Source organism: Lipophrys pholis, assembly GCF_963383615.2.
Source record: "Lipophrys pholis genome assembly, chromosome: 12".
In the NCBI taxonomy this organism is placed as follows: Eukaryota; Metazoa; Chordata; class Actinopteri; order Blenniiformes; family Blenniidae; genus Lipophrys; species Lipophrys pholis.
This window is the reverse complement of record NC_137641.1, coordinates 9433501-9457981: the sequence shown is the minus strand read 5'-3', so window position 1 is coordinate 9457981 and position 24481 is coordinate 9433501. Positions and strand designations below refer to the sequence as shown.

At 42.8% G+C, this 24481-nt stretch overlaps 1 protein-coding gene across 1 annotated transcript in view; it reads left to right on the top strand.

Annotated features, from left to right (window-relative positions):
• mbd2 (methyl-CpG binding domain protein 2) overlaps positions 1-22865 on the top strand; it is a 38475-nt gene extending 15610 nt beyond the window's left edge. Inside the window, exons 3-7 of the mRNA XM_080476560.1 lie at positions 951-1091; positions 2423-2513; positions 5310-5487; positions 13108-13235; positions 22288-22865. Of these exons, the coding sequence (XP_080332686.1) occupies positions 951-1091; positions 2423-2513; positions 5310-5487; positions 13108-13225 (528 nt within the window). The 3' untranslated portion in view covers positions 13226-13235; positions 22288-22865. The remainder of the gene's footprint in view (positions 1-950; positions 1092-2422; positions 2514-5309; positions 5488-13107; positions 13236-22287) is intronic.
• Positions 22866-24481: the final 1616 nt, after the last annotated feature.

Genomic DNA, 24481 nt, shown 5'->3' with positions numbered 1-24481 from the left:
AGGCCTCATTGTGACTGTATGTCTTTGGTCCTCTGGACTGGACTGGCCTCTTCCTTTCCTAATCCTTTCATCCTGTATGCAGAATGTTCCTGACGCTTCAGGCTGTGGTGGAAACGCAGGCAACAATGTGCACAGGAACCTTTTAGTTTAGGTCTCATTGTGAAGCTAGTTTAAAACAATTCGACTAATAATTAGGCGATCGAGAGAGTTATCGAATTAAATGAGTTTCATTAAAGCTTCAGTTGTGTGTGTGTGTGTGCGTGTGCGTGTGCGTGTGTGTGTGTGTGTGTGTGTGTGTGTGTGTGTGTGTGTGTGTGTGTGTGTGTGTGTGTGTGTGTGTGTGTGTGTGTGTGTGTGTGTGTGTGTGTGTGTGTGTGCTGCTGTTCTTCACACATCGTTGCTCCTGAGCTCAGGCGTTCTTCCTGTCGCCTCCTCTTACTGTGAAAAAACCCTTCAAACAGGATTCAGAGAAATTCAACTGAAAATGCTTCTGAATTGTTGTTGTTTTGTTTTAGATCTTAATTTGATTGTTATCTTGTCTAATGTGACTTCACATTGGTTCTTATCACTGATCCCTTCTTGGAGGATGAAGTGACACCAGTCAAATCCAAACCCAGACAAAAAAGACCTGAAAGAACCCAAAAAACCCAGACCTGAACTCTTAAACCAAACTGCTCTCGCCAACTAATAATAGAACTCTAACAGACTCTTTTAAACAGGCCCAGTCCCTCTTAAACAGACCTGTAACTCTTTGAGATGAATCAAGAAACCCACAGTCTTCAAAAGAGACATTGACTATTAAAACGTGAGATAGAAAAGTCTTTCAAACAGACCTGACGACTTTAATCAGGACCTGAATCCTTTCACACTCTTTCATACAGACCCAGTTTCTTGGAACCAAACCTGTATTTTAAAAAAAATTTTTTAACGAAGTCTTTTGTTCTGTCCAGGGAGGAAAACCGGACCTGAACACTGCTCTGCCCATCCGGCAGACGGCGTCCATCTTTAAACAGCCCGTTACCAAAGTCACAAGTCACCCTGGAAACAAGGTGAAGACGGACACACAGAGAGCAATTGAACAGCCCCGGCAGGTGAGACACACACACACACACACACACACACACACACACACACACACACACACACACACACACACACACACACACACACACACACACACACACACACACACACGGGAGAGGTTTTCCTTCAGGACTCTCTGCCAGGACTCGACTTGGTTCTCTTTACACAGAGTCTCTCTGGCAGGAAGCCCTGAAGGCCAACGGCACTGCTAATTAAGACAATGGCGCGAAGGACGCTGGGTTGTCATGGTGACTGGAGCCACGAGAGGGGGCTGAAGTATCGGGGGGAAAAGAGACGTGACATTTAGCATGTGCAGGGAACAGGAAGTGGTTGGGGAGGGAGAGAAGAGGAGGAAGGTTTAGAGACTGTGGGTGCGTCCCAATATCTCCTTTCCTATCTCCTTTTCCTTAAACTCCGGAAGTGTTAAAGTGGCAGACATGATAAGGACCGTTTGAATTCTCTATAAGCTAATTAAAGGAGGCTTATTGCTTCCTTTATAACCTCCTTTAGCCTAGAAGACACTGATGCATCCATTACCAAAGGAGACCAGATCACTCTGCCCCACAATTCCTTGCAGCGACAACATTTAGGGACCCACTCATCCGAGCGTTCAGGGAAACTCACGATGACTGAAAAGGGAAGCAGATCATGTGAAGTACCGATGCAATAATCTGCCTTGAACATCATCAAATAATCTAAAACCCTGATCCCAACTCTGAATGTTATGCGGATGTTGTAAAATGAACACAGTAAAGTTTTTGTGCGGCCTATTCTCAGTTTGATTGGTTATTTAGTTACCTGACAGCCGTTTAGCTTCATTGTTCCTTGTAGCCTGGCAGCCTCTTTTCCTTTGATTTTAATTCAAACCTTGTGATATTTGAGATTATATCAGTGGTTAGAGGCACAGAATGAGTGTTATAAATACGCTTTTTGTTGTCCATTTTTAGAAATTTGTTGTTTTCTCACCACGGCTGATGTCACTAACCGTCAGATTATTATTATGTCACCTAGTGGAGGTCTGATTGTCCAAACAACTTGATCGCCTTTCCCAAATGCCTTTAGGAAGTCTCCTAACACCTTTCCCTGTGACATCCCTAACCCTGTGACATCATCGACTGGGTTAAGGAAAAGTGGATAGGAAAGGAGAAAGGGGGGGACTATTCGGAAGCACCCTGTGTCTGTGCAGAAGAAGGTCATCATCACAAAATTGCCAGGTGTCCTGATCTGTGTGTTTTGTCAATGAAGAGCTGTTCTGTTGCGGGAGCAGCAGCCTGAGAAGCTTTCAGCCTCACTCAGATCACTAGGAACTGACCGACACTGTCTCTCTGTCTGTCTGCAGCTCTTCTGGGAGAAGAGGTTGAAAGGTCTGCGGTCGTCAGACGTCACAGAGGAAGTCCTGCGCAGCATGGACCTTCCCAAAGGACTCCAGAGTGAGACACCTGTCTGTCTGACGCCTGTCTGTCTGACACACACAGTCTCTTTATTATTTTGCAATGATTTCTTTCTGAAGATAAATGTTTGTGGTCTACGCACCGTCTTTATGCCACCTCAGCTTGCAGTTTCTGACCTTCAGTTGCCACTGAAGCACATCACTCTGAATTTGTCCATTGCTTCTACGACGCCATATTCTGTGCAACTGTCTTGCTAATCCCTGTTTTTCTTTTTGACGGGCTCATATGTCTCTTCCCGTCCTGGACTGTGGCCTCGTCCTGGCAGAAGGGCTTTGTGGAGCTTTATGGTCCGGAGTGACGGCCCAGACTAACACGTCCAAAAGGCGAACCCATGAAAAAGGAACAGACTAAATCATTTACCCTGCGTACATGGGAGGGCTACGTGAGGGCAGCCACAGATTCAGACAGGCATTTGCAGTGATGCAGTCACTGTACCAGACTGTTCTGGTGAAGAGGAGCTGAGCCGTAAAGCACAGCGTCTTGTTAACCGGTCGGTCTACATCCCCACCCCCACCTATTTTCCCGAACTCGTCGTGACCAAAAGAATGAGATCGCCGATACAAGCGGCTGTAATGAGAAACGCTCTACTACTCTCTGATAGAAGGAGGAGCTCAGCCACTAGGGAGAGTCTCACCGTCGAGCCGCTCCTCCTCCACATTGAGGTCCTCACCTGCCAAAACGATCTTGTTTCTCCTCGTCTTTCTTAAAAGGTTTTCCTTACACGCAGGAGACATCTGCATCCATGCAGCACCACGAAAACTACTCAAAATGATGTCGAACATATGCCAGGCCTGTAGGTGGCGCCGTAACTCTGCCACAGAAATACAACCAGAAATGGAGAAGAAGACACGCATGCAACAATGGAGCAATCGACAAATCCGACATATCCAATTTCGTTGTCGTGTGGACAGGGCTTGAGGCGGTTCATCTGATTAGGATTCGTCCTGGTCGCCTCCCTTTCGAGGTTTTAGCTCTGGTTTGGTCTGAGAGCGACTTAGGGAAGAAGTTACAGAGACGTCTGGACTTCATTGCTCTCTAGACTGCCATCATGACCCCATACGGACTGAGTTGGATGGATGGATGGATGATAGATGGATGGATGGATGACTCTTTTACCTGATGCAGACAGGATGTTCATCTTCAACAAGCTTTGTGATATCTAAAAACTTTCAAACACTTTATTTTTATTGTTCAACGTTTTTTCTTTTTCACATAAATATTACACGTGAAACGCTTGAACTTAGTAGTTTTGTCAGAGAAATTAATTGAATACTACGGAAGAGTTTTAGGGCCACTGAAGGAAAAAAAATAATTCGGAGGCTAAACAAATATACAACCTTCGTGCACTTATTTCACGGAGAGACGTCTATCCATCCCTCATCATTTGCCCGTAGATGTGAAATCACATTAAATCACTTAATTGTGACTATATCGGGTTGCTTACTGCTTATGGACATGTGATTTTACACAGGATTTCCTTGATTAATAAGAAGACATTTAAATAAGCAGCCCGGGATCCGTGCCTTTGTCCTTCGTATTCGACGAACTTCCACAACAGAACAAGGCAGCAGGCTGCTCTGTCTCTTCTGGTCCTGATACTGATGATAACTGCACCGTGTTTATGAGCTAGAGTCTGTCCTGAAGCATCTTTTCACCACTTCATTAAACCGCCTGATGTGCATTTTGAGGAAGCAGTCACACGCGCTGGCATGTGGATGGACAGACTTTTTTTTTTCACCGTGAAAAAAAAAATCTCGACTTTGATTTTCAACTTTTTCTGAAGCGCATGAAGGTTGTTTTTTTTTAGCCTCCGAAATTTTTTTTTTCTTCAGTGGCCCTAAAACTCTTCCGTATAATACGGACTCACCTGGGACCAAAAAAATAATGGTCCCCCCTGAAATCAAGATTCCCCCCAGTCTGGACTCGCTGCTTTAGAGCCTAAACCAGCCCACCAGAGAGTCGAATCCAGGCTGAGGCGGGATTATACAAAGTTTAAAGATTGTTGAGAGGACAATAAATCAATCAGAAACATTGATAGATTATCGTAGCTCTGAGAAATCAGAGTAAAATAAATCGATTAGTAGAAACAATGCTAGAGAAAGCTGAACCTGGATCGTCTATGCTGGAAAAGTTTAAAAACAGACATGTTCCAAAATTACAGAAAAAACAGAGGATTTCACAGTGTACTTAAAAAAACAAGCAAAAAAAGACTTTATAAGACTGATTGAAGTTGAAATTTCATGGAAGTGTATAATGAAGCTCTTTTTACATTAATGACATTTTGAAGTTTGTAAAAATGCATTTTTAGACCACGATTATACGTACTGAAATCAGATATACAGTGTAACCAAAATCACACTTATTCTAGGTTTTAGAGTTATTGAGCACCGACTGCTGTCACAGCGAATGTGATCGAACACTTTCAACATTTTATTTCACATTCTGAAGCGAATAAGAAAAAAACCAACAAACCATATTATTGTACTTGTGGGACGTTTAAAGCAGAAGTTGCACGTTTCTTAATTTCTCTAACAAAACTATTCAAATTATATAACACAGCTATTCAACCATGTATTAAGTAACTTATTTTAGTCACTTGCCTGAGTTAAAAAAAAGTCAAAAGTTTGCATATGTTTAGTCAAACGTGCATCCAGTATAGATGTTTACGGAGTGTACTTGTACTTCTTTGCAGTGAAATTCAAGCAATTCTAGTTGTATCATTTGTGTGTGTGTGTGTGTTGGGTGAGTCTTGACCTCTGTCCTCTCTCTCTCCAGGCATCGGTCCGGACTCCAGCGACGACACGCTGCTGTCGGCCATCGCCAGCGCTCTGCACATGAGCTCCGGTCCCATCACGGGTCAGACGTCTGTGGCTGCGGAGAAGAACCCGGCTATCTGGCTCAACACGTCCCAGCCGCTCTGCAAGGCCTTCACCGTCACCGACGAGCACATCCGGTGAGACACACAACGGAAGTGAAAGAGAGGGAAGCTGACGCATTTGGTTAGACGGCCCCCCCCTCACAGCGGTTTGATTTATAAGGAGTTAGAATTAACCTCCACTCACACACTGATTAAAATGACATTCATTTTTCTACCTGCTATGCAGCAAACAGTTTGTAGTAGTTAAAGTCTGACCAGAGGACATGAGTGACTCTAAAACACGAATCCTCACAGGATATTGTAGTTTATGGTGGGCAAACAAGGTTTTATTTTCCCCCATTTGCAGCAGTGAGTGAGATCCTTGCTGGTGAAAATCTCACAGAAATGAGAATATTAATAATGATAATAATAATAAGGTCAACATGTTTTGGTTCAATGTTAAAACAGTGAGCAGGAGGTAAAGCAGATCCAAAACTTTTTCTCTTTTAATCAACTTTGGTTCAGACTGTTATTCACCATCACCATTACACCATATGGGCTGTAATGGTGTAATGATGTGATGGTGAATAACAGTAATACCAACATGGCAATAAAAATAGGTATAGGAAACAAAATTATTCAATTGTTATAAGGTGTAACATACTATGAATGTTGACTTAATGTAATGTATTGTTGCATCTGTTAATATGTAACCAACTTAATTGTTAATCGTTTTGTAAGATAAGAACTAAAACAGTGTTATTGTAGCAGCCACATTATCATTATTATTTAAGTTTATGAACAGGGGTGGGAGTTAATAAGCTTGTCTTCTTCCCACTCCTTTTCGAGCTAGAGTGTTGATTATTATTTTTTCTTTTATTGTATTTTTTTCTGGCTTTTTTGCCTGTGTTGTGTGTTGTGTAGCTCGAAATAAAAAAAGAAGAAAGAAAAGAAGAAAAGAGAAAGTGTGATCAGTGCCACAGGAAAACAATCTTCATTATATAACGCTCCGTTTACACAACAACGGAAAAGTCAGTTTAGCAAAAAGACTAGGGATAGGAACGGTCTAGAGTTATCCAATCCCGATTCCATTTTCTTCTTAACGATTCGGTCCTTTATCGATTCTCGTTTGGAAATGAAACCTGCAGTATTAACAGCTATCTTTGCTGCTGCTGCTGCTGCTGGGTTGAGATTCATTCCGGAGCGAATTGAAAACGTGACATTCATTCAAAGTTATTGCTGCAGTGTGTCCAGATGTTTCTGCATATTGGTTGTATTTCCTCCATTGGATGAAATATCCACTTTCCAAGTATTGCAAGTTGCCCTGTTGTCGTCTTTTCTCCGGAAATGGAACCAAACTCTCAAGCACTTGTACCGCTTGGACATCTTTCCTGCTGGCTGCACTGGTGAATGACATCACGTTGCGTCGCTTACGCAAGCGACGTGGTGACATCATTTGCGCCCACTAGAATCGCTAAGGGAATTGTTTGTAAAATTGGAAAACGATACCAAGGAATTGAAACACTGGGAACTGATTCTCAACAAAAAACATGATTTGGATTCCCATTCCTATTTATGATTCACCCTTTCAGCATGATAATGACATTCCATCAGTGGCGGTCCTGCATTTGATACCCAGGCCTTTACTAGTGCTGGTCTGAGGCAATCCACCCCTCAATAACTTTTTTTATGGCTACAAAAGCAAGTTACCATGCAGAAATGCAGTATAAAGAGCCGTTGCATCACAGATAGATACTCGTGTAGCCAGAATAAATACCTTTACTGATGAAAAAATATCCGGAGTTGACAACTCTCCTTCTGCTGCAGCTACATAAAAACGCGGCTGCTCTTACCGAAGCTTCTCGGGGTCGAGGAGGGTGATGAACGTCAGCTTTTCATGGTCTTGAAAATGATATGATGGCAAATAATATAATCCTGAATCCTGCCATGGAAGTTGTAGTGAGGCCAAGTAAATTGCACCGGACCTCCGTGTGCTTGGAGCGCTGTGGTGCGTTCAATGACCTCTTGGAAAAGTCCGTCTTGAAAATGGTTTTGAAAATAAATCTGCAACCAAATCTCTTTATCTTCTCCTGTAGCCATTGGAGGTTGACAAAACCGCTATTAAATAAGTGCAACTATATTTTGTCCGTGCAGCTCGCTACAGATGCAGTCAGCGAGCGCTGGAGAGTGAACTCTCTGACGATCCAATCAGAGGGCATGAAAATGCTGACGTTACCCTCGGCCTACTAGCAGGCCCTGAGTCACCAACTCAAAATCTGATTGGTTGAAGCATCACCCTTGGTTAAAAGCTTTAATATGGAAGTACATGTCTTGAAGCAGCAGTCAGGGGAGAAGCTATGAGAGGAAGCAGACAGACAGTTTGGAATTATTTAAGAAATATTCATGGACAAAATATATTCAACAACAGTCTGTGGTTCAGATATTTTTCTTAGGCCTGCAGAGAAGACCTCATCCCATAATATGAGAGTTTCTAGGACTGCTGCCCCTCTTAAATACCAGCTCGGAGTAAATTAAAGCAGAAACATCAGTTACTTTGATGAAAAAGTTTTCATTCTTTGCTCTTTGGTTCTTTGGTTCTTTGGTTGGACCCTCTGCTGGTCGTGTTGGACCCTCTGCTGGTGGGGTTGGACCCTCTGCTGGTGGTGTTGGACCCTCTGCTGGTGGGGTTGGACCCTCTGCTGGTCGTGTTGGACCCTCTGCTGGTGGGGTTAGACCCTCTGCTGGTGGTGTTGGACCCTCTGCTGGTGGGGTTGGACCCTCTGCTGGTGGGGTTGGACCCTCTGCTGGGCCACTTCTGGCCCGTGGGCTTTACGTTTGAAAGTGCTGCTGAGACGTCGTCCAGTCTGCACCACAAACGTGATGTTTTCCAATCCTCCCAAGAATACACTTTTGTTTTTGATCCATTGCTGTAAACAATCTTAAACATGTCGATGTTTGAAACTGTGTTTAAAACTGTATTTATTGCTTTTCCTTTTTTCAGTTTGAAGTGGTTTCCAGAAGGTGCTGTTTTCTTGCAAAGTGACACCATCCCCTCCAGTTTGGCTCTTTTCTTCTCCTTTCTTTATATAAGCAGTAAAACATGGTTTTCATAGCGCTTCTCTCTGCTCTGAGGAAAGTTTGGAATCTATAAACTTGTGCGAAGGTTCTGGGAAATGTTGTACTAAAATGTATTCAGAGACTTTCATGTTTACTTCTGAGCACTGTTGTCCCTTCCAAAGGAAGAAGTTGTTTGTGAGTGAGCCCTCTCGGGGTCTCCTGCTCCTTCAGGTGTCACCTGGAGTTTCTGTTTCCTGTTAACTGACATAAGTGTGTCACTCCTCCGACTTTAACGCTCATTGCACCAAATGGGAGCGTTTAGAAACATCCTGTGTTTGCCTTTGTGGCCTCACTTCATTGAAGTTACATAACGTTTTTGAACAGAGAAGACAAGGTCTTTAATCCCCACAATCTTCACACAATAAAAGCAAATCGTGGTTTTTGAGGTTTGAGACCTTCAGATGTTGACGATTGAGTGGATGAGTGGTTTTGCAGAAACACATGAGATGTCTGAGCTGGTTCAAAGAACAGCTGCAACTGATTTTTAAGACAAAGGTAAAATCTGTATATTCAAAAGGAAAATTTCAAAACAAGTAAAAACATTGAAGAAGTGGGAACTTTTGACATCAGCTCAGTGTGAATCAACAAGATTCAAGATCTAGTCCAAACTTCAGGAAAACTAACAAAACAGCTTCTTCTGAGGTCATCAAGATTGTATTTACAGATTTGTAATGGACACAGACCTGCAAGGCAGCAGGATCACTTCACTGTGGTGTTTGACAGTGGAGGGAGACAGGCTTCTGGGCTAGAAACTCCTGGTTTTGTGTTTTCTGGGTGATTCGTTCTTAAAAAGTGAACTAATTCTTATTCCCTTTGATAAACCAGTTTCTTCAGACCATCTGAGTGAAGATGACTGATGCATTCTGGGTAGCGGGAGTCATCAGCTTTGTGGGGTGAGAGAGGGCAGTCTTGTATCAGTTCTGTGTCTAGAGTATCTTCAGAACACTGTCTGGTCCACGCCGACGTTTCAATATTTGATGTGAGTGCTGCTTTTCTTTGTGACGGTGCTGGATGAGAGAGCAGCATTACATTAGCATTCATTACCGGCTGTGTTTGGTTTGAACGGATGTTTGACAGCTCTAATTCTTCGGGGGGTTCGTGGTCCACTCGTTCTCCTCCTGTCTGTAATTTAAAGAGAAGAGATCAGCTCAGTGACCCCAATCTCCTCAACTCCCAGTTACTGACAGCAGGAGGCACTGTGGGGCCGTGTGTGTGTGTGTGTGTGTGTGTGTGTGTCCAGTAGAACAGCTGGCCAAAGCTATTACAGCAGAATCACTGGAATACATCACGTCTCCTCCTTTCTCTTCTTTTCTATTTCCTTTTTTTTTTTTTTTTACACTCTCTCCGGGTCCCTCCCTCCTTCCTCATTTCATTTTCAGGCAATCCCCTTGCCCATCCATCCCTCGTTCTCTCCCCCTACCTTGGCTTCTTCTCCGGTCCCCCTCTTCCTCCTTCATTTCATTCCTCCTTCTTCTTCCTCACCTCTGTCCTTCCCATGCTGCATTTGTCTTCCTCCTTCCTTTGTTTTTCATCTGTCTCTCTTTTTCCATTTCCATTCCCCTCTCTTTCCTCCTCCTCATCCTCCCCCTCTTCTGCCTTCTCTCCACATATCTCCTCCACTCCTCCTCCTCCTTTTCTTATCTCTCCCCTCCATTAATTTCCCATTCTCTCTCCCTCTCCTGCTCTCCTCTCCAGTTGAATGTGCTTGTCATCCTAAATCGCTCTCATTCCTCTCCTCCTCCTCCTTCTCCTCCTCCTCCTCATCTTCTCTCCTGTTTTTCCCTGCTTTTCCACATTTTGCACATCTATCTTCTTCTCCATTCTCCTCTTAATTCATCCACTTTTCCCTCGTTAATTCCACCACTCTTTCTCTGCTCCGTTTATATATATATATACATATATATATATAGCCCATCTGACACGTTTCCCTCTGATATAGTTGATTTCTGCTATGTAGCATGACCATGTCGTGTCTTTGTTCATCTGAGACTGATGGACGGAGCTGATTCTGTCTCCGATGTGTTCCTCGGTCTCCTTTGTTCAGTTTGACAGAAGGTGGCAAATATTAGATGTTTTCAGTAAAAAGGAAGGAGCCCACCAGGCTGCTTTGGTCCCCTCCTGTCACTATTTTATCCCTCTGAACGAGTCTTTTAAGGACGGTTGTGGCGACGTCAGTGCGACTGTCAGGATCCACGGTGTTACACCAGATGCAAGCCACAATTACCGTATTATCAGACTATTAAGGCCTAAACACACCGGACTCTAAATCCTCAGGAATTTGGTTTGTTTTCGAGAGCCTACAAATGTGTCTCAAACAAAGTAATACCCCTGATGACCTGTGGGGGGCAGTGTTTAACACCCCTGATGACCGGACTGAATGTACCACATGAGGTAGACTATTCTCCATACTCAACAAATTTCATTCTGCAGACGAGGTGAACGATTCTTTTGAACGCCTCGTGACTCATATGAGCAAGTGAACGGGTTCATGGACGTGATGACTCGTGAGTCACTGTCCAGTAACGTGACCCGAGGTTCAGGCTAACGTACTGGGTCAGACCTGGTTGCCAGTGTTGCCGCAGATTCCGAGTTAGTCTTTTAAAAAGTAACTGAGTTACTTTACTGATTACTTGCTTTTAAAAATATCTAAGTTAGATTTCAAGTACATTTTTTTGTTACTTTCAGCAGCTACAGTAGCTTCAGGGGCTACATGAGGTCCAGGCGAACGCCCAGGTTCAGTATTTGGATTTTATGATCACCTCGTCCTCTCAACTCCCTCAATGTTCTCACAATCTTTGCTTTCTAGCTTTTATGGAGAAAACAAAAATCTCCAATAACATCCTTGTAATTTATCCCTTGGCCAGATTTGATATTAATGCCAAAAACTGCAAGTCAAACTGAGGCCATTGATGATATGAAGTAGTCTTTCTGTTGTTGTTTTTTTAATCAATTTGAGTTTGAAAAGCTTCTGTCAGCAGAAGCAACAGATACAGGCAGAGCGCAGACGATCCTGAGAGCAAACCAAAGATATGTTTAAAGCAGTATATCATTCTCTGAGTTGAAGTTAGGATTGAAATGAACATGCCGGCTTTGGGGAGTTTTGGAAGACTCTTCATCTTTACAGCCCTGTCTTCAACATCAACCCTCCCTCATCAGCAAGAACCTCACATTGGTTCCGGGTTGTCCAGTGGTCTAGTGCTTCCTGGAGAGGTGCTATACTCTGGCTTCTTGGCTTCTTTAAAAGCAGAGCAGAAACACGGTTTGTTTTAGAAACAGTGACCTGTCAGGCTTCTGTATTTAGTGAAAATCAGTCCATAGTATTTGTTCATTGTCACATCATTTTTGTATAATTGGGTATAATTCGTGTAATGACCCGCCCTACTCTGCCTCGGATTGGCTCGTCAGTCCTCATGCTCCACAAGATTCTCACACTCTCTTTCAGCTGCTCTATTTCTGTTTTCACTTTTAATTCTGCTGTGGACATTTTTTTTCTTTTTGGGGACACTTTTCTTGCTCTGTCAGCTGAAATCAGTAGTAATGGAGGTTTTTCTGTGGCACTGTTGTAGCTCTCTGCTGTCCTACAGTAACGTCTAGTGGTCACACATGGTATGTATTTGTAAATACATTAAGTCACTCCTCAATATAAATCACATGAACAGCAAACAACTAAAAACATGCAACTTTTAGTCCAGAAAATAAAGGTAAAACTAAGAATTTGTGGAAGTTTAGAGTAATTCATCATTGCTGGGTGAGTGTTGTTGTTGGGTCAGAAGTCTGACTTTTACCGTCAAAAGTTTTTACCAACTTTTCACCAAATTGAATTAATCTGCAGTCTCAAAACGGGTTCAGCTTTAGAAACGATGAGAGCACAGCTTATAAACCCTTATGCATAGTTTTACTGTATTTAGTAACACTGTGGTTTATTATGCAATTATTTAATGTAAGAATTATAATTATGACATTTTATAGTGCTGTTAGGTGTTATAGACACTGAACCCTTCAAGCTGTTTAGTTTCCAGTAGTTTCTCTGCACGTCTCAAAGCTCCAGGTAAAGCAGCAGGCTGTCTCTGAAAATGAGTGCGTGAAACTCTCTGAGACTTTTCTTTATTTGGATTTAATCCTGGTTATCTTACCAAGAGGAGACTTTGGAAACTCAACATTTCTCAGCTGAAGTAAAAAAGTGTGCAGGAGATTCTATCTTGACTGGATCAACTATTCAACCTTTCTTTACTTTAAATGGAACCTTCAGCTGAGAGATAAGAGTGTTTACAAATAAAAGAAATGAAATGTTCCTTTAAACTTAACTGTGTGAAAACTTGAAGAGACTCTTCGGCGGCAGGTTTCAAAGCCTTCAGCACTGCTGGAAAACTCCCACCGAGAATGGTAATGTCAACAAGGCTGATGAGCCCCATATTGAATATTACAGTAAAATAAAGAGCGAGAGGAGTTCCTCTCGTGTCGTCTGCCTTCCAGTTTGTTTTATTAATCATGTCTTCCTGAAGCCGCATGTGAAATCAAATCCGCCAGACTAAGGAATAAGATTCAGAAAAGAGAAATAAAACAGTGTGTGTGTGCGTATGTGTGTGTGTCTGTCTGCAGGGAACAGGAAATGAAGGTGTACCAGGCCAGGAGGAGTCTGGAGGAGGCGCTGATGGCCGACGGTTTGGCGCGGGCCGCTGAAAACACCCGAGAGCTGCTGGAAGGAAAAACAGCCTGAAGACGAAGCGGTGAGATGTGGCAGAAAGGAGGATTACACTGGCTAAAGACACTTCTTTTCATATGTGCAGATGAACCGCAGACCGGGACGGAGAGATGATAGCTGACATTAGCCCGTTGTCATGGCAACTCAATCTGCTTTTAGGCGGCGAGATGAGGTGCACATCGGTCGGAAATGGAGTATGGAGAGGAGAGATCAAAGATCTGTCAGAGGAGAGCAGTGAGAGATTCAACTCGGCAGAGCAACAAATCAGTGCTGCGAGTCTGTTTGTGAAATGAAGCTCCGGACTCTGCAAACTACCTTTAAAACCCTGAGGACTGGAGTTTAGCCGCTCACATCTCTAAAGTAACCTGCTAAAACTGGATAAGCTTGAGAAAAACATCTAGCACTCGAGATTAAACATACATATCAACTGGAAAAGTCTGTGGATCAGGGATAATAGGCCCTTTATCAGCTCTGCAGCTTTCATTGAGAAGAAGAAATTATAATTAAAACAGCCAGCGGAAAAGTAAAACTTTTATTTAACCAGACATTTTCTTATTGAATTTGTTGGTGACAAATTAAAATCGTAAAATAAACTTTTGGTGCAAATCCAACATAATAATCCGGCTGTAAAAACCTGGCAGATTTCAGATTTAAGCCTTCAACTTACAGGAGAAGAGTTGTGCTTTGAACATCTAGTGGATTTGAGCAGCCGCTCTGCATTATGCTTCATGAATTATGGATTAAACCATGAATTACTGCTTGTTGTTTGACAAAACACACATGAGAGTAGGAGGTCACGGTGCGGTTCAGATCCTGTGTCAGGGGCTCATACTTTAATAATCTCGATAATGTAGGACAAAATGAAAAACTATGATAAAAAAAAAACCTGCAGATTAACTCATTGAGTTGAGGAAGGTTTGGGTCGAGTCCTGGAGTGAAACACAGTTTACCTGCGTGAACAAAGCTTTTATTTGAAATCATTAAATCATCGACCTACAAAAGCATCAAACTGGTAAACTTTGCTCTGTGTGTGTGTGTGTGTGTGTGTGTGTGTGTGTGTGTGTGTGTGTGTGTGTGTGTGTGTGTGTGTGTGTGTGTGTGTGTGTGTGTGTGTGTGTGTGTGTGTGTGTGTGTGTGTGTGTGTGTTTGATGGTTTGTCTAAAAGCAGACAGATAAGGAGACGCTTCTTTTTTATAGCACATTTGTTTTCTGTGGAGGGAAAATCGTCCATTAATGTAGATTTATGCAGATTGGCTGGATGGAAGTCGTTTGGGCGAAAAGAGCCACTGAGAGTCGAGGAGTGATTACTAATGGGTTTTTATAGCTGCTGTGTGTGTGTGTGTGTGTGTGTGTGTGTGTGTGTGTGTGTGTGTGTGTGTGTGTGTGTGTGTGTGTGTGTGTGTGTGTGTGTGTGTGTGTGTGTGTGTGTGTGTGTGTGTGTGTGTGTGTGTGTGTGTGTGAGAGGCTGTTAAAACAACCGTTTTAAATCTTTGCTCAGTTCTCAGACTGTTTGGTTTGTTTCTTGTTTGCTTCATCCTCTTCATTTATTTATGTTGGCTATTCGGTGGTGAATATTGACTGGAATCAGGATTTTCAGTCCGTGGGGGCAGGGTTTAGGTTTTTTTAATTGTTAGCAAATGGCTTTGTGCTCATTGACGAGTCGCTCACAACATTTAAACGCGCAACAGTTTTTACTGTAGATTGTATTTACTGGCCGATTATCAAGTCAGAATCAACTTGTCTATTTATAGTGTTTCACTGATATCATATAGCTGGATGAATCATGGTAATGCTGCCTGGTTGTGGTAAACAGGATTTTTCATCATGTATCAGGTATATGAACCCTCCTCGCTATTCTAGTCTGGTGACCCATGATGATGTTCAGAATGTCTGAGTCCCAGTCAGTTCTAGGAACTACATGAACATAATTCAAACCCACTTTATTGGTTCGATATTCTCTTTAATTTTATGTTTGTCATTGTGACAAAAAAATACATTGTTTCAGTGTATTGATGTGATATCCATCCATCCATCCATCCATCCATCCATCCATCCATCCATCCATCCATCCATCCATCCATCCATCCTTCCCAGTCTGTATGGAGTGACAGTGGCAGTATAGAGATCTGTCCGAGACCAAACCAGAGATGTAATCTCTCCAGTGAGTCCTGGGCTGACCTCGGGGGCCTCCTCCCAGTCAGACGTGCCTGGTAAACCTCCAATGGGCGGGGGCTGGGGGCATCCTAATCACATGAACCCCCTCAATTAGCCTGATATACTGAAACTCCTCCACCTGTGGAAGATACCATGCTGGAGGCCCTCAAGTGACGTTGCCAGGATGTCATCATCCGTGAAAAGCAGAGATGTCACCCTCCGATCCCTCCCATGATGCCCTCCTGGCCTTGACTGCACCTCGACTCCATGAGAATGACTAACAGAAGGAGAAGAAGAACAGTACTTTATTAATCTTCTTGGGGGAATTTCTTCACCGAATTGACCTCACCAAGCGCCACACAGCACAGGGCTCAGGGGGAGCCCCAGGGTCTCATGGACCCCAGTGCGTGGTTTATGGGACTGTGGGAGGAAACCGGAGTACCCAGAGGAAACCCTCACACACATGGGGAGAACATGCAAACGCCACACAGAAAGGCCCTGGCTGTATTTTAAACAGGACCTACTCGCTGTGAGGCGAGAGGCTAACCACTGCGCCACAGTGTGGTCGAGTGACAAGGTGACAAGTGAACAAGTTGTCCTATTGCTGGGTTTATGGACGCAGCTCTCACACTGGAAGTACAATGACCAGATAGCCTGCAGCAGCGGTTCTGGTACTCTATACTCAGTAAGCTCCTCCCACAAGGCATCTTGGATACCGTACGGTACAGTATGGTACAGTACAGTGTACAGTACAGACCATAAAGAACAGGGCAGTACAGTACAGTACAGGATGGTACAGGACAGGACAGTATTATACAGTACCGCACCATACAGTACAGTACTGTACAGTACCGTACCATACAGTACAGTACCGTAGACCCATGTCAACAAGGACAGTCCTACAATATCCAGATCACGAAGCAAGTCCAGGTTATATCATCCAGTCTTCTGGACTACGTGAGTGAGTTCTACCAGGGACAAGGACGATGTGAGTTTTCAACTTTTTTTTTTAATAGCTGTAGCAGCCTCAATTTTTGCTTTTCTAGTTGTTATAAGTTGGAGGGCCCTGAAGGGGGCACTGGAGGTCAGAGGTTGTGTTAATGAGACACTTTCTCCATTCCGCAGCAGACCTGAAGAGAAACCCACGGTGTGTGTGTGTGTGTGTGTGTGTGTGTGTGTGTGTGTGTGTGTGTGTGTGTGTGTGTGTGTGTGTGTGTGTGTGTGTGTGTGTGTGTGTGTGTGTGTGTCATGATTCAGCCTCTAAATGACAGCTCCAGTCCTCTGTGTGTGTTCCAGTAGTGGAGCCAACATGTTGTCTAAAATCTGTAACAATGCACACGAGCCAAACGAGCCAGCTTGAGCATAAAACACTCGTTTAACACCCGGTCCCACATTGCCGAGTCATAATTTGGATCTGCAGGTCATTCGAGAGACAAACGTGTTGATTCTTCATCATTAGGTGGACAGTCAGATTGTTGTGGGGTTGTTGTGTTTGAATGTGTATTTCCAGTCCACGCTTGTTGTTCCCAGTCGGCTTTGATGCATTGTGGTCGTTTCTCTGTCCATGTTGCCGCTTTTCTATAAATCTGAGAGAAATGTCTCCACTACGTCTCTTTTTTTTTTCTTCCTACAAGGCAAGGTTAAGTCTGCCACAGAGATCAAACCGATATCATCTGACTCTGGAGACGACATGGAAGTGGAGGATTTAGAAAATGTGCAGGCTGGTCCTTTAAATGTGCAGACTGCTGTTTTTATCTGATCGAGACTAAAGATTCACACTGCTGACTGAGAGAAGGCTGAGAGTTTGATACCAACACACACACACACACACACACACACACACACACACACACACACACACACACACACACACACACACACACACACACACACACACACACACACACACACACACACACACACACACACACACACACACACACACGTGAGGGGTCCTCTTTATTATCTAAAAGATCAAAATGCAGAAGCTGACATGTTTTCATCTGAACGGTTAATTATCAGTCCAACACGTTCCTATGATGGTTACAGGCACTTCTATGTGATGATTGAGATTAAAGGTGAAGCAATACGTAGCGCTTAAAGCCAACAATTGGATCATGTGTGTAGTTTTTTTGTATTTTTGTGAGGTCCAATCAAGTCCAGTATGGTTTGAGTCCAATTTAGTTTGTGCAGAACCAAAGATGTAACTCCACAAAGTTTAACCTTATTTAAATGACTATTATACGTACATTAACACATTTAAGAACCAGGGTTAAACTATATATAACCAGGTAGTTGTTGCAGTTGTGTGTGTGTGTGTGTGTGTGTGTGTGTGTGTGTGTGTGTGTGTGTGTGTGTGTGTGTGTGTGTGTGTGTGTGTGTGTGTGTGTGTGTGTGTGTGTGTGTGTGTGTGTGTGTGTGTGTGTGTGTGTGTGTTTTATTCGCGGTGTATCTGGTGATTATTTCCACAGGCGCTGATTTAGACTCCCGCAGCATTTTCCAACGGTTGGTAATTAGTGAATGTTGAGACACAGAGAATTATCTGCTTCAAAGTCATTCACGAGCCTGATAACTGCTGACTGTGTGTGTGTGTGTGTGTGTGTGTGTGTGTTCGCGCTGTCATTCAGTTGAATTGCCTCGATTTGGCAGCAGATTATCGGGATTTTCTAATTATTAGGGAGTAATTAAGACTGAACCGAGGATTATCAGACTGAAACACGAAAATCCTGAAGCTCTGAGACGACGTTCAGACACGGAAACATGAAAACACTGAAACGGCGAGACAATGAAACACGACGGCAGAAACAAAGACAGTCCGTCGCAGAGAAACACCTTCAGTCTGCAGAAAGACGAGCAGCGACTGAAAGTGAGGATTAAACGAAGGCGGGCCTCCTGAACAAGCTCTGCCTGAACACGATTAGGATTCAAAATATATTGTAGTGACTGAATTGGTGTAACAAAAGAGGATTTGATCTGAAATTCAACTCACTGAAGGATTACCAAGCATAACAATGTGAGATTTATAAAGCATTACAGAAGGTCTCCAGATGAGAGAATGATTTCTAAAAGGTGAAGATCTCAAATAGCTCAGTAATTGATTGAAACAGTAACTCGTACTATATTGTTATTGTTACCTGCATTATCTCCTCTTAGAACGGGTCACAAACATATATATATATATATATATATTCAGTCAAAACACACCAAAAATACTCCTGAAAGTCAGGTGGAAGAGCAATATAGAGTGGAATCCTGCAGAATTTAGAAAAAGGACAAAAAGACAAGTGTGTTTTAAAAGAACATCCAGACAATCTTGTGGAAAACGAGGATCAAATTCGTCCCTCAAACTTAAAAGCACAACAGAATGTTTTCGAGTTATACGACGCTTCCTGTGCTTCCTCGACGTGGCGCCCTGAAGAAACTCACTGGGAAGATTGTGTGAGGTTTTGAAAACAAGCCGGACTGTGTGGACCGAGGCTCAGCAGGACAGACAGTCTGTGATGATGTGGTAATGTGGTCGAGACACATGAAAACCATAAATACGCCACTTTGTGTCCAATCCACCACGGGGAAAAGCCCAGCCTCCTTGCATGGTGGAGGGATCATCATGCTTTGGGGCTCCTTTAGCCTTGTTTCCCACTGTGCACTGTCGCGGTACAGATTTGTATGTGTTTCCACTGACAAAAGCTGTGGATAATACCGAAAGTACCGTACCCAACCGTTACCGTCTTTTGGTGACCCCCTCCGTTGAGGTGGCGAGCACATCGGCGCGGCTCCATAACGAGGCGCTACAACGCAGCACATTGGTCGTATAAACCCTCCTGCTGTTGTTCACATACGCCTCTTTTTTGCACACTGCTTGTTTTGTTACCTGGGTTTATTGAGATGTCGGCGCGACACTGCGCCCCTGAATGAGAAGCGTTTCCACGCTGTGTCACAGAAAATGGCGGCTCACAGCTTTGCTCGGACGCCGGAGCTGCGCCGCGACAAATGTGTTCCGTGTTGATGCCGCGTTTATGGTAATGAAGTGTTCAGAACGGAAGACAATGAAAAGTGGCACAAGGAGATATTTTAACCAAAATAAATGGCGCTGAGGAAACGTAGAAAATTGCGATTCATAATGCGGGAGAAGCTAAAAGTGGCGCGGTGATGGACTGAAAAGTTCATATTATGATTGTAAAACAGCAGAGCTGCAGTCTGAATAAGAGCAACTGTTTTAAAAAAAAAAAACTCTCTCCGTGCTTCAGTGGAGAAGCCTTTCAGACGTTACAAATGTTTTTAATGGATTTGTCTCTAAAATACTCTTCCTTATGTCCCCAGCGCTTTTAATTTAATTTTTTTTTTTTTTAAGGTGTCATTCACTTTCCCACCTTTTGTTGCTGTTCCAACTTTTTCGTGAAATTCAAAAAGTGCCCATACTTTTCATGACAAATATGCAGTTTATCTCCGTATGTGTATGAAATGTGTGCTGACGATATTTGTGAGTCGTTCCATCCTGATTTTAACATCCAGACCTTTTTTAAAACTGTCGGCTGTTGTTGGGAGGATTTAAAAAAAAAAATAGAATTTTTTTTTTTTAATTATTCAGGATGGATTCAAAATGATGGGACAGATTAATGTGGAAAGACATTTCAATCTATTTTTATCTGTCGGTTCTGATGTGTTTTCATTGTGGGGGGAGGAGGAGGAGGACATGCTGATCTTTGATAGGGCCCCGCTCCCCGCTGAGTGGAACGCTCCACTCGGGCTGTTTTATGTATAATTAAAATGTTTTCAGGCCGCCGCCCTCGCTGTCGCCCCGCCCCCCTCGTTAATGGAGTGGGAGGGAGGAGGATGTCAGGGGGTTAATGGAGAAGCTAATGATTAGCATACAAGCTCTCCACATTAATTGGATATTTTTTTTTGTCCTGAGGCAGATGTGTATTGTTCTGCGGGAAGTGAGATTACCAAGTGGCGACGCACTCGGTTCAGTCTGGCTTTAAGACTCATTCTGGGTTTCATGGGCGAAGGCAGGAGGCACACATTTATTCAGACGTCGTAGAAACGAACCGAACAAAGGACGCAGACACTTTTAATTCTTCTTTAGTTTTAGAACAAACTTTCAGTCTTCAGCGCTGTAAATCAGAGTCACCCTGTGTTTGTGGAGATGAAATGTTCAGTCTTTGTTGTTGACTTCAGACTGAAACGCTGCACATTAGCGATGCATGGTAACTATCGGAGCCGATAACACACAGATAAGCACGATAATTACATTTTTTGGGCAATAAATAGATCCAATTTTAAATAGTGTTGCTTTTGCTCATTTTCCTCATTGTCTGCTCTGGGGTGTTGCAGCCTGCTGTTCTCACGAGCCTCACGTCGTATTGATGCACAAGCATGGCGCCGCCATCACTGCTGCGGCCGTTTTCAACTGTTTCTGAAGCAGGCAATGCGATTGCAGTGGGCAATGAAAGTTGGGCCGAGAGCCAGTTTCTACCGGCATCCGTTGTGAGAAACAGGAAGTCGTCGGTGATTGGCATCGGAGGGGAAATTATCAAATTACTCACACTGGAAATGTAATCAGACACACAATATTTGTTGGCTGCACTTTAGAGGACAAATAAAACGTTGCTTCAGTCTCAATGTTCCAATATTATTCCCTTCTTCTACATATCAGACACGCCCAGACGGAGACGGTTATTCAGGAGTCAGGTCTTTGACTAGAACCCTCCACAACCAGTTTCCTGGAACTTTGGTTGTTTTTGAAAGGTCGTTGACTCACTGCTACAAATCGACCAAATGGTCTTTTAGGTTTCTTGGTGTTTTTGGTTGTATTTCTTTTCCTGGTTTACAAATCTTCCAGGACCTGCTGTTAGGAAGCAGTTCCATTAACGTGATGCTTCTACCGCCGTGCATCAGGGAGATGACGTGTGAGACTGTGTTTATTCTGAAGCTCCTTTTTGATCTCTTTCAGTCGAATTATAGACAAACTGCCGTCCAGTATCAGCGTGTCTCACACACACACACACACACACACACACACACACACACACACACACACACACACACACACACACACACACACACACACACACACACACACACACACACACACACACACACACACACACACACACACACACACACACACACACACAGACTGATGCCCCGCCATGCCTTCAGTTACCTAAACAACATTCCGGAGATCACTCTACTGTTTTAAAATTGACTCTAATAACATCTTTTTTTTTTAAGTTGTTTTAAATTGTGAAACCATTTCACACTGGTTGGTCGACTCCTTGAATTGTCTTGAATTCTATCATTTTGCATTTTTCCCCTGATTTACTGCCAATTAAAAAATCCATAACTTGTTCATTGTAATTAGAAACATCAAAAAGCATTATCGATATTTTCTGTTAAAGATCGACTGATTTTACTGCACGAAAAATGGGTTTTCTTTTTTAAGTATGATATAAGAGTCTCACCTTTCTAAAAATGTGTCTGGATTTGAATTTATGTTCATCTTGTGATGGTTTTTTTATGACTTTGATTATTTTCTTGATTATGAAGTATTTCCACACCACAGCTTATATTTTCATGTGCATTTTTTTATCAGATCATTATTCACCGTGACAGATAAAGTCATGGTTCTATTTCATAACCTCTCCAGTTATTTGAGTTCCACCAGGTTTCTCGTCAGAAAGCGACTCGTTTCTGTCGCTGCGGTTTGAATGTTTTAACGGTACTCACTAAGAAAATACTCAAAGCACACAGTAATCCTCCCAAAAACTGCTTCTCTAGTTACATTACATACATTTAATTCATTCATCTCAATAAATTATTAAAAAACACAGCTCAAAAGTAAAGTTCAGTAAAGTGAAACACACAACAGTAAAAACATTTCAACCTGAATTTTAAACTTTTTTTTTTTTTCCTGTCCGTAGACTTCCTCTGCTCTCCAGCCTCAGGGTCACCATCATCCTCCTCTTCCTCTTCATCCAGAACCGGACTGCCCAGGGACTGAAGCCGAACCTGCCGCCTCAGTGAACCGTCACTTTTAAAGAAACCGTTTTTAACAGTTACGACAGTCCCCAGCAATAACTGCAGCACATTTAACACCAGCAACACGACGAAGCCATCAGACTCACACCAGCAATCGATCTGCACCGAGCCCTTAACCCTCTGTCACCCGCATTTATCTCCCCTCCAGCTGCACTTAGCGTCTACTTTACCTTTCTTTTTCAAATACGTCTGTTAACAAAAACAAAGACTTTCTGAAGGAGCCACTCCCGTGAACCAAAGTCAGGTTGCAAACTGCTGGACGGCTTTTGCTCTACTAACCTTCAACGTGCTCTTTCATGACTTAGCGTGGCGTCCCGAGTCACTTTTTAAGAAGTCTTCAGGGGTTTTAATGAATTAATGAGATCTAGAACAAGTGCTTATTTAAGACAGATTTTATACCTTCAGAGAATATATGTGTACATTTATTGGACTGGAATAAATAAGTGATCATGTTCAGTCAGTGGGTTGTTCTCCTTTGTGATGTTTTTTTTGTTTTTTTTTAACATCCTGATGGTGTGGTTGTCTCCATCCATCCTTTCTGAGTGCCTCAGCACCGAGAAATCAAACTTCAACCGTACGCGATGACACCTGGAGAGTAACCTGGAGAGTGATGGAGCTTTTCAGACCTGAAGCTGCCAGAAATCAAGGAAACTGTGGACTTTTGACTGAGTCCTTCATACTTCAGTAAATTGCATTTTCCATTTTCCTGAAACCCGTGTAAAAGTATCCATATTGGAAGGTTTCCATGCTCTACATGTCAACATATCCAATCAGATTGACAACAGATCATATTTAGTTCAGTATTTCTCCTTTACATCAAACCTGGAGACGACAGGACGAAGTCAGAAGATCAAAAAAATCAAAGGAAAGTGATTAAAATCAAAGTTAAACTGAAAACTGGAGGAAAACAAGTAAGAAAGAGATTTGTGTGATTAAAATTAGGTCCAGTAAAAGAAAGACACTGTGTGTGTGTGTGTGTGTGTGACTGCGAGTGTGACTGCGTGTTTGCATGTGATACTGCAGCAGCCTCCCTGTAAACCAGCGACACACTTCCTGCCTTTAATGCAACATGGCTGCTTTTTTATTTTCATGTTCCCTGTGCAAATAAAATAAGCATTTTTCAATTCTAATAATAACAAAACACATCTTCTTAAATAAGAAGCAAATCATGTGTGAAAAAAAGAGCAGTAGAAGTGGAAGATGTTCACAGTCTCATACTATCAAACAGTATTTCCAATGAAAGAGAATAAATATTCATTAAGTTCACACTTAGCTGAGGTCGTTTCATTGGGACTTTACACATTTTTTATTTTAACGTGACCCTGTAAAAACCATTTATCAGAAAAATGTGTAAATGAAACATTATTTATTTCTATTCTTCAGAACTTTGTGTGAGTACAAAGAGTCACAATTATATCCAACGATACAATCAAACATCATAAAAACCATTTCTGTTTAAACAGATTGTTTAAATGATGATTTAATATTACTGTCCTACAGTGTGATGTGTGATTTATATATTAAAAAAGAACAACCTACTCTCAGATGATGTTTATTGAAAAGGAGTGAAACTACAGGACAGGAAAACAGACCAATTTCTCTTTCTGCAAATCATCATGTACTGAACCAAAGTGATATTTTAGCAATAACGTAACCACTGGTTTCCTGCTGTTGCTGGAGAAAAGATGTGAACGGAGCCAAACAGAAACACAGTGACACTGAAACACTATTCAACCTGTCCATTGCTGCCACAGCTGCGTGGCGCCCGCTGGGCTTTGCTGCGATTGGTGGAGGGAGAAAGGGGGCGGGGACAGTAGCAAGTACTTGATAAAGGTTTCACAAAGGTGCGAGAGGTCCAACAACATTGTATTCAAAGTGTATTTCCTCAAATCAGCCTGAGTCACGAATTTCTCCCAGTCTAAAAGTCCCTCTAGTGAGATCTACTGAGAACAGGCTGGTTCTGGGTCTGTGTCTGTGTCTGGCCACGCCGGCTTCACGCCACTATCAGGGAGAAGATCGTCAGATTAAAATCTTTTGACGTTTTAGACTCTTTTGAGTCCTCGTCTAGATTGTTCC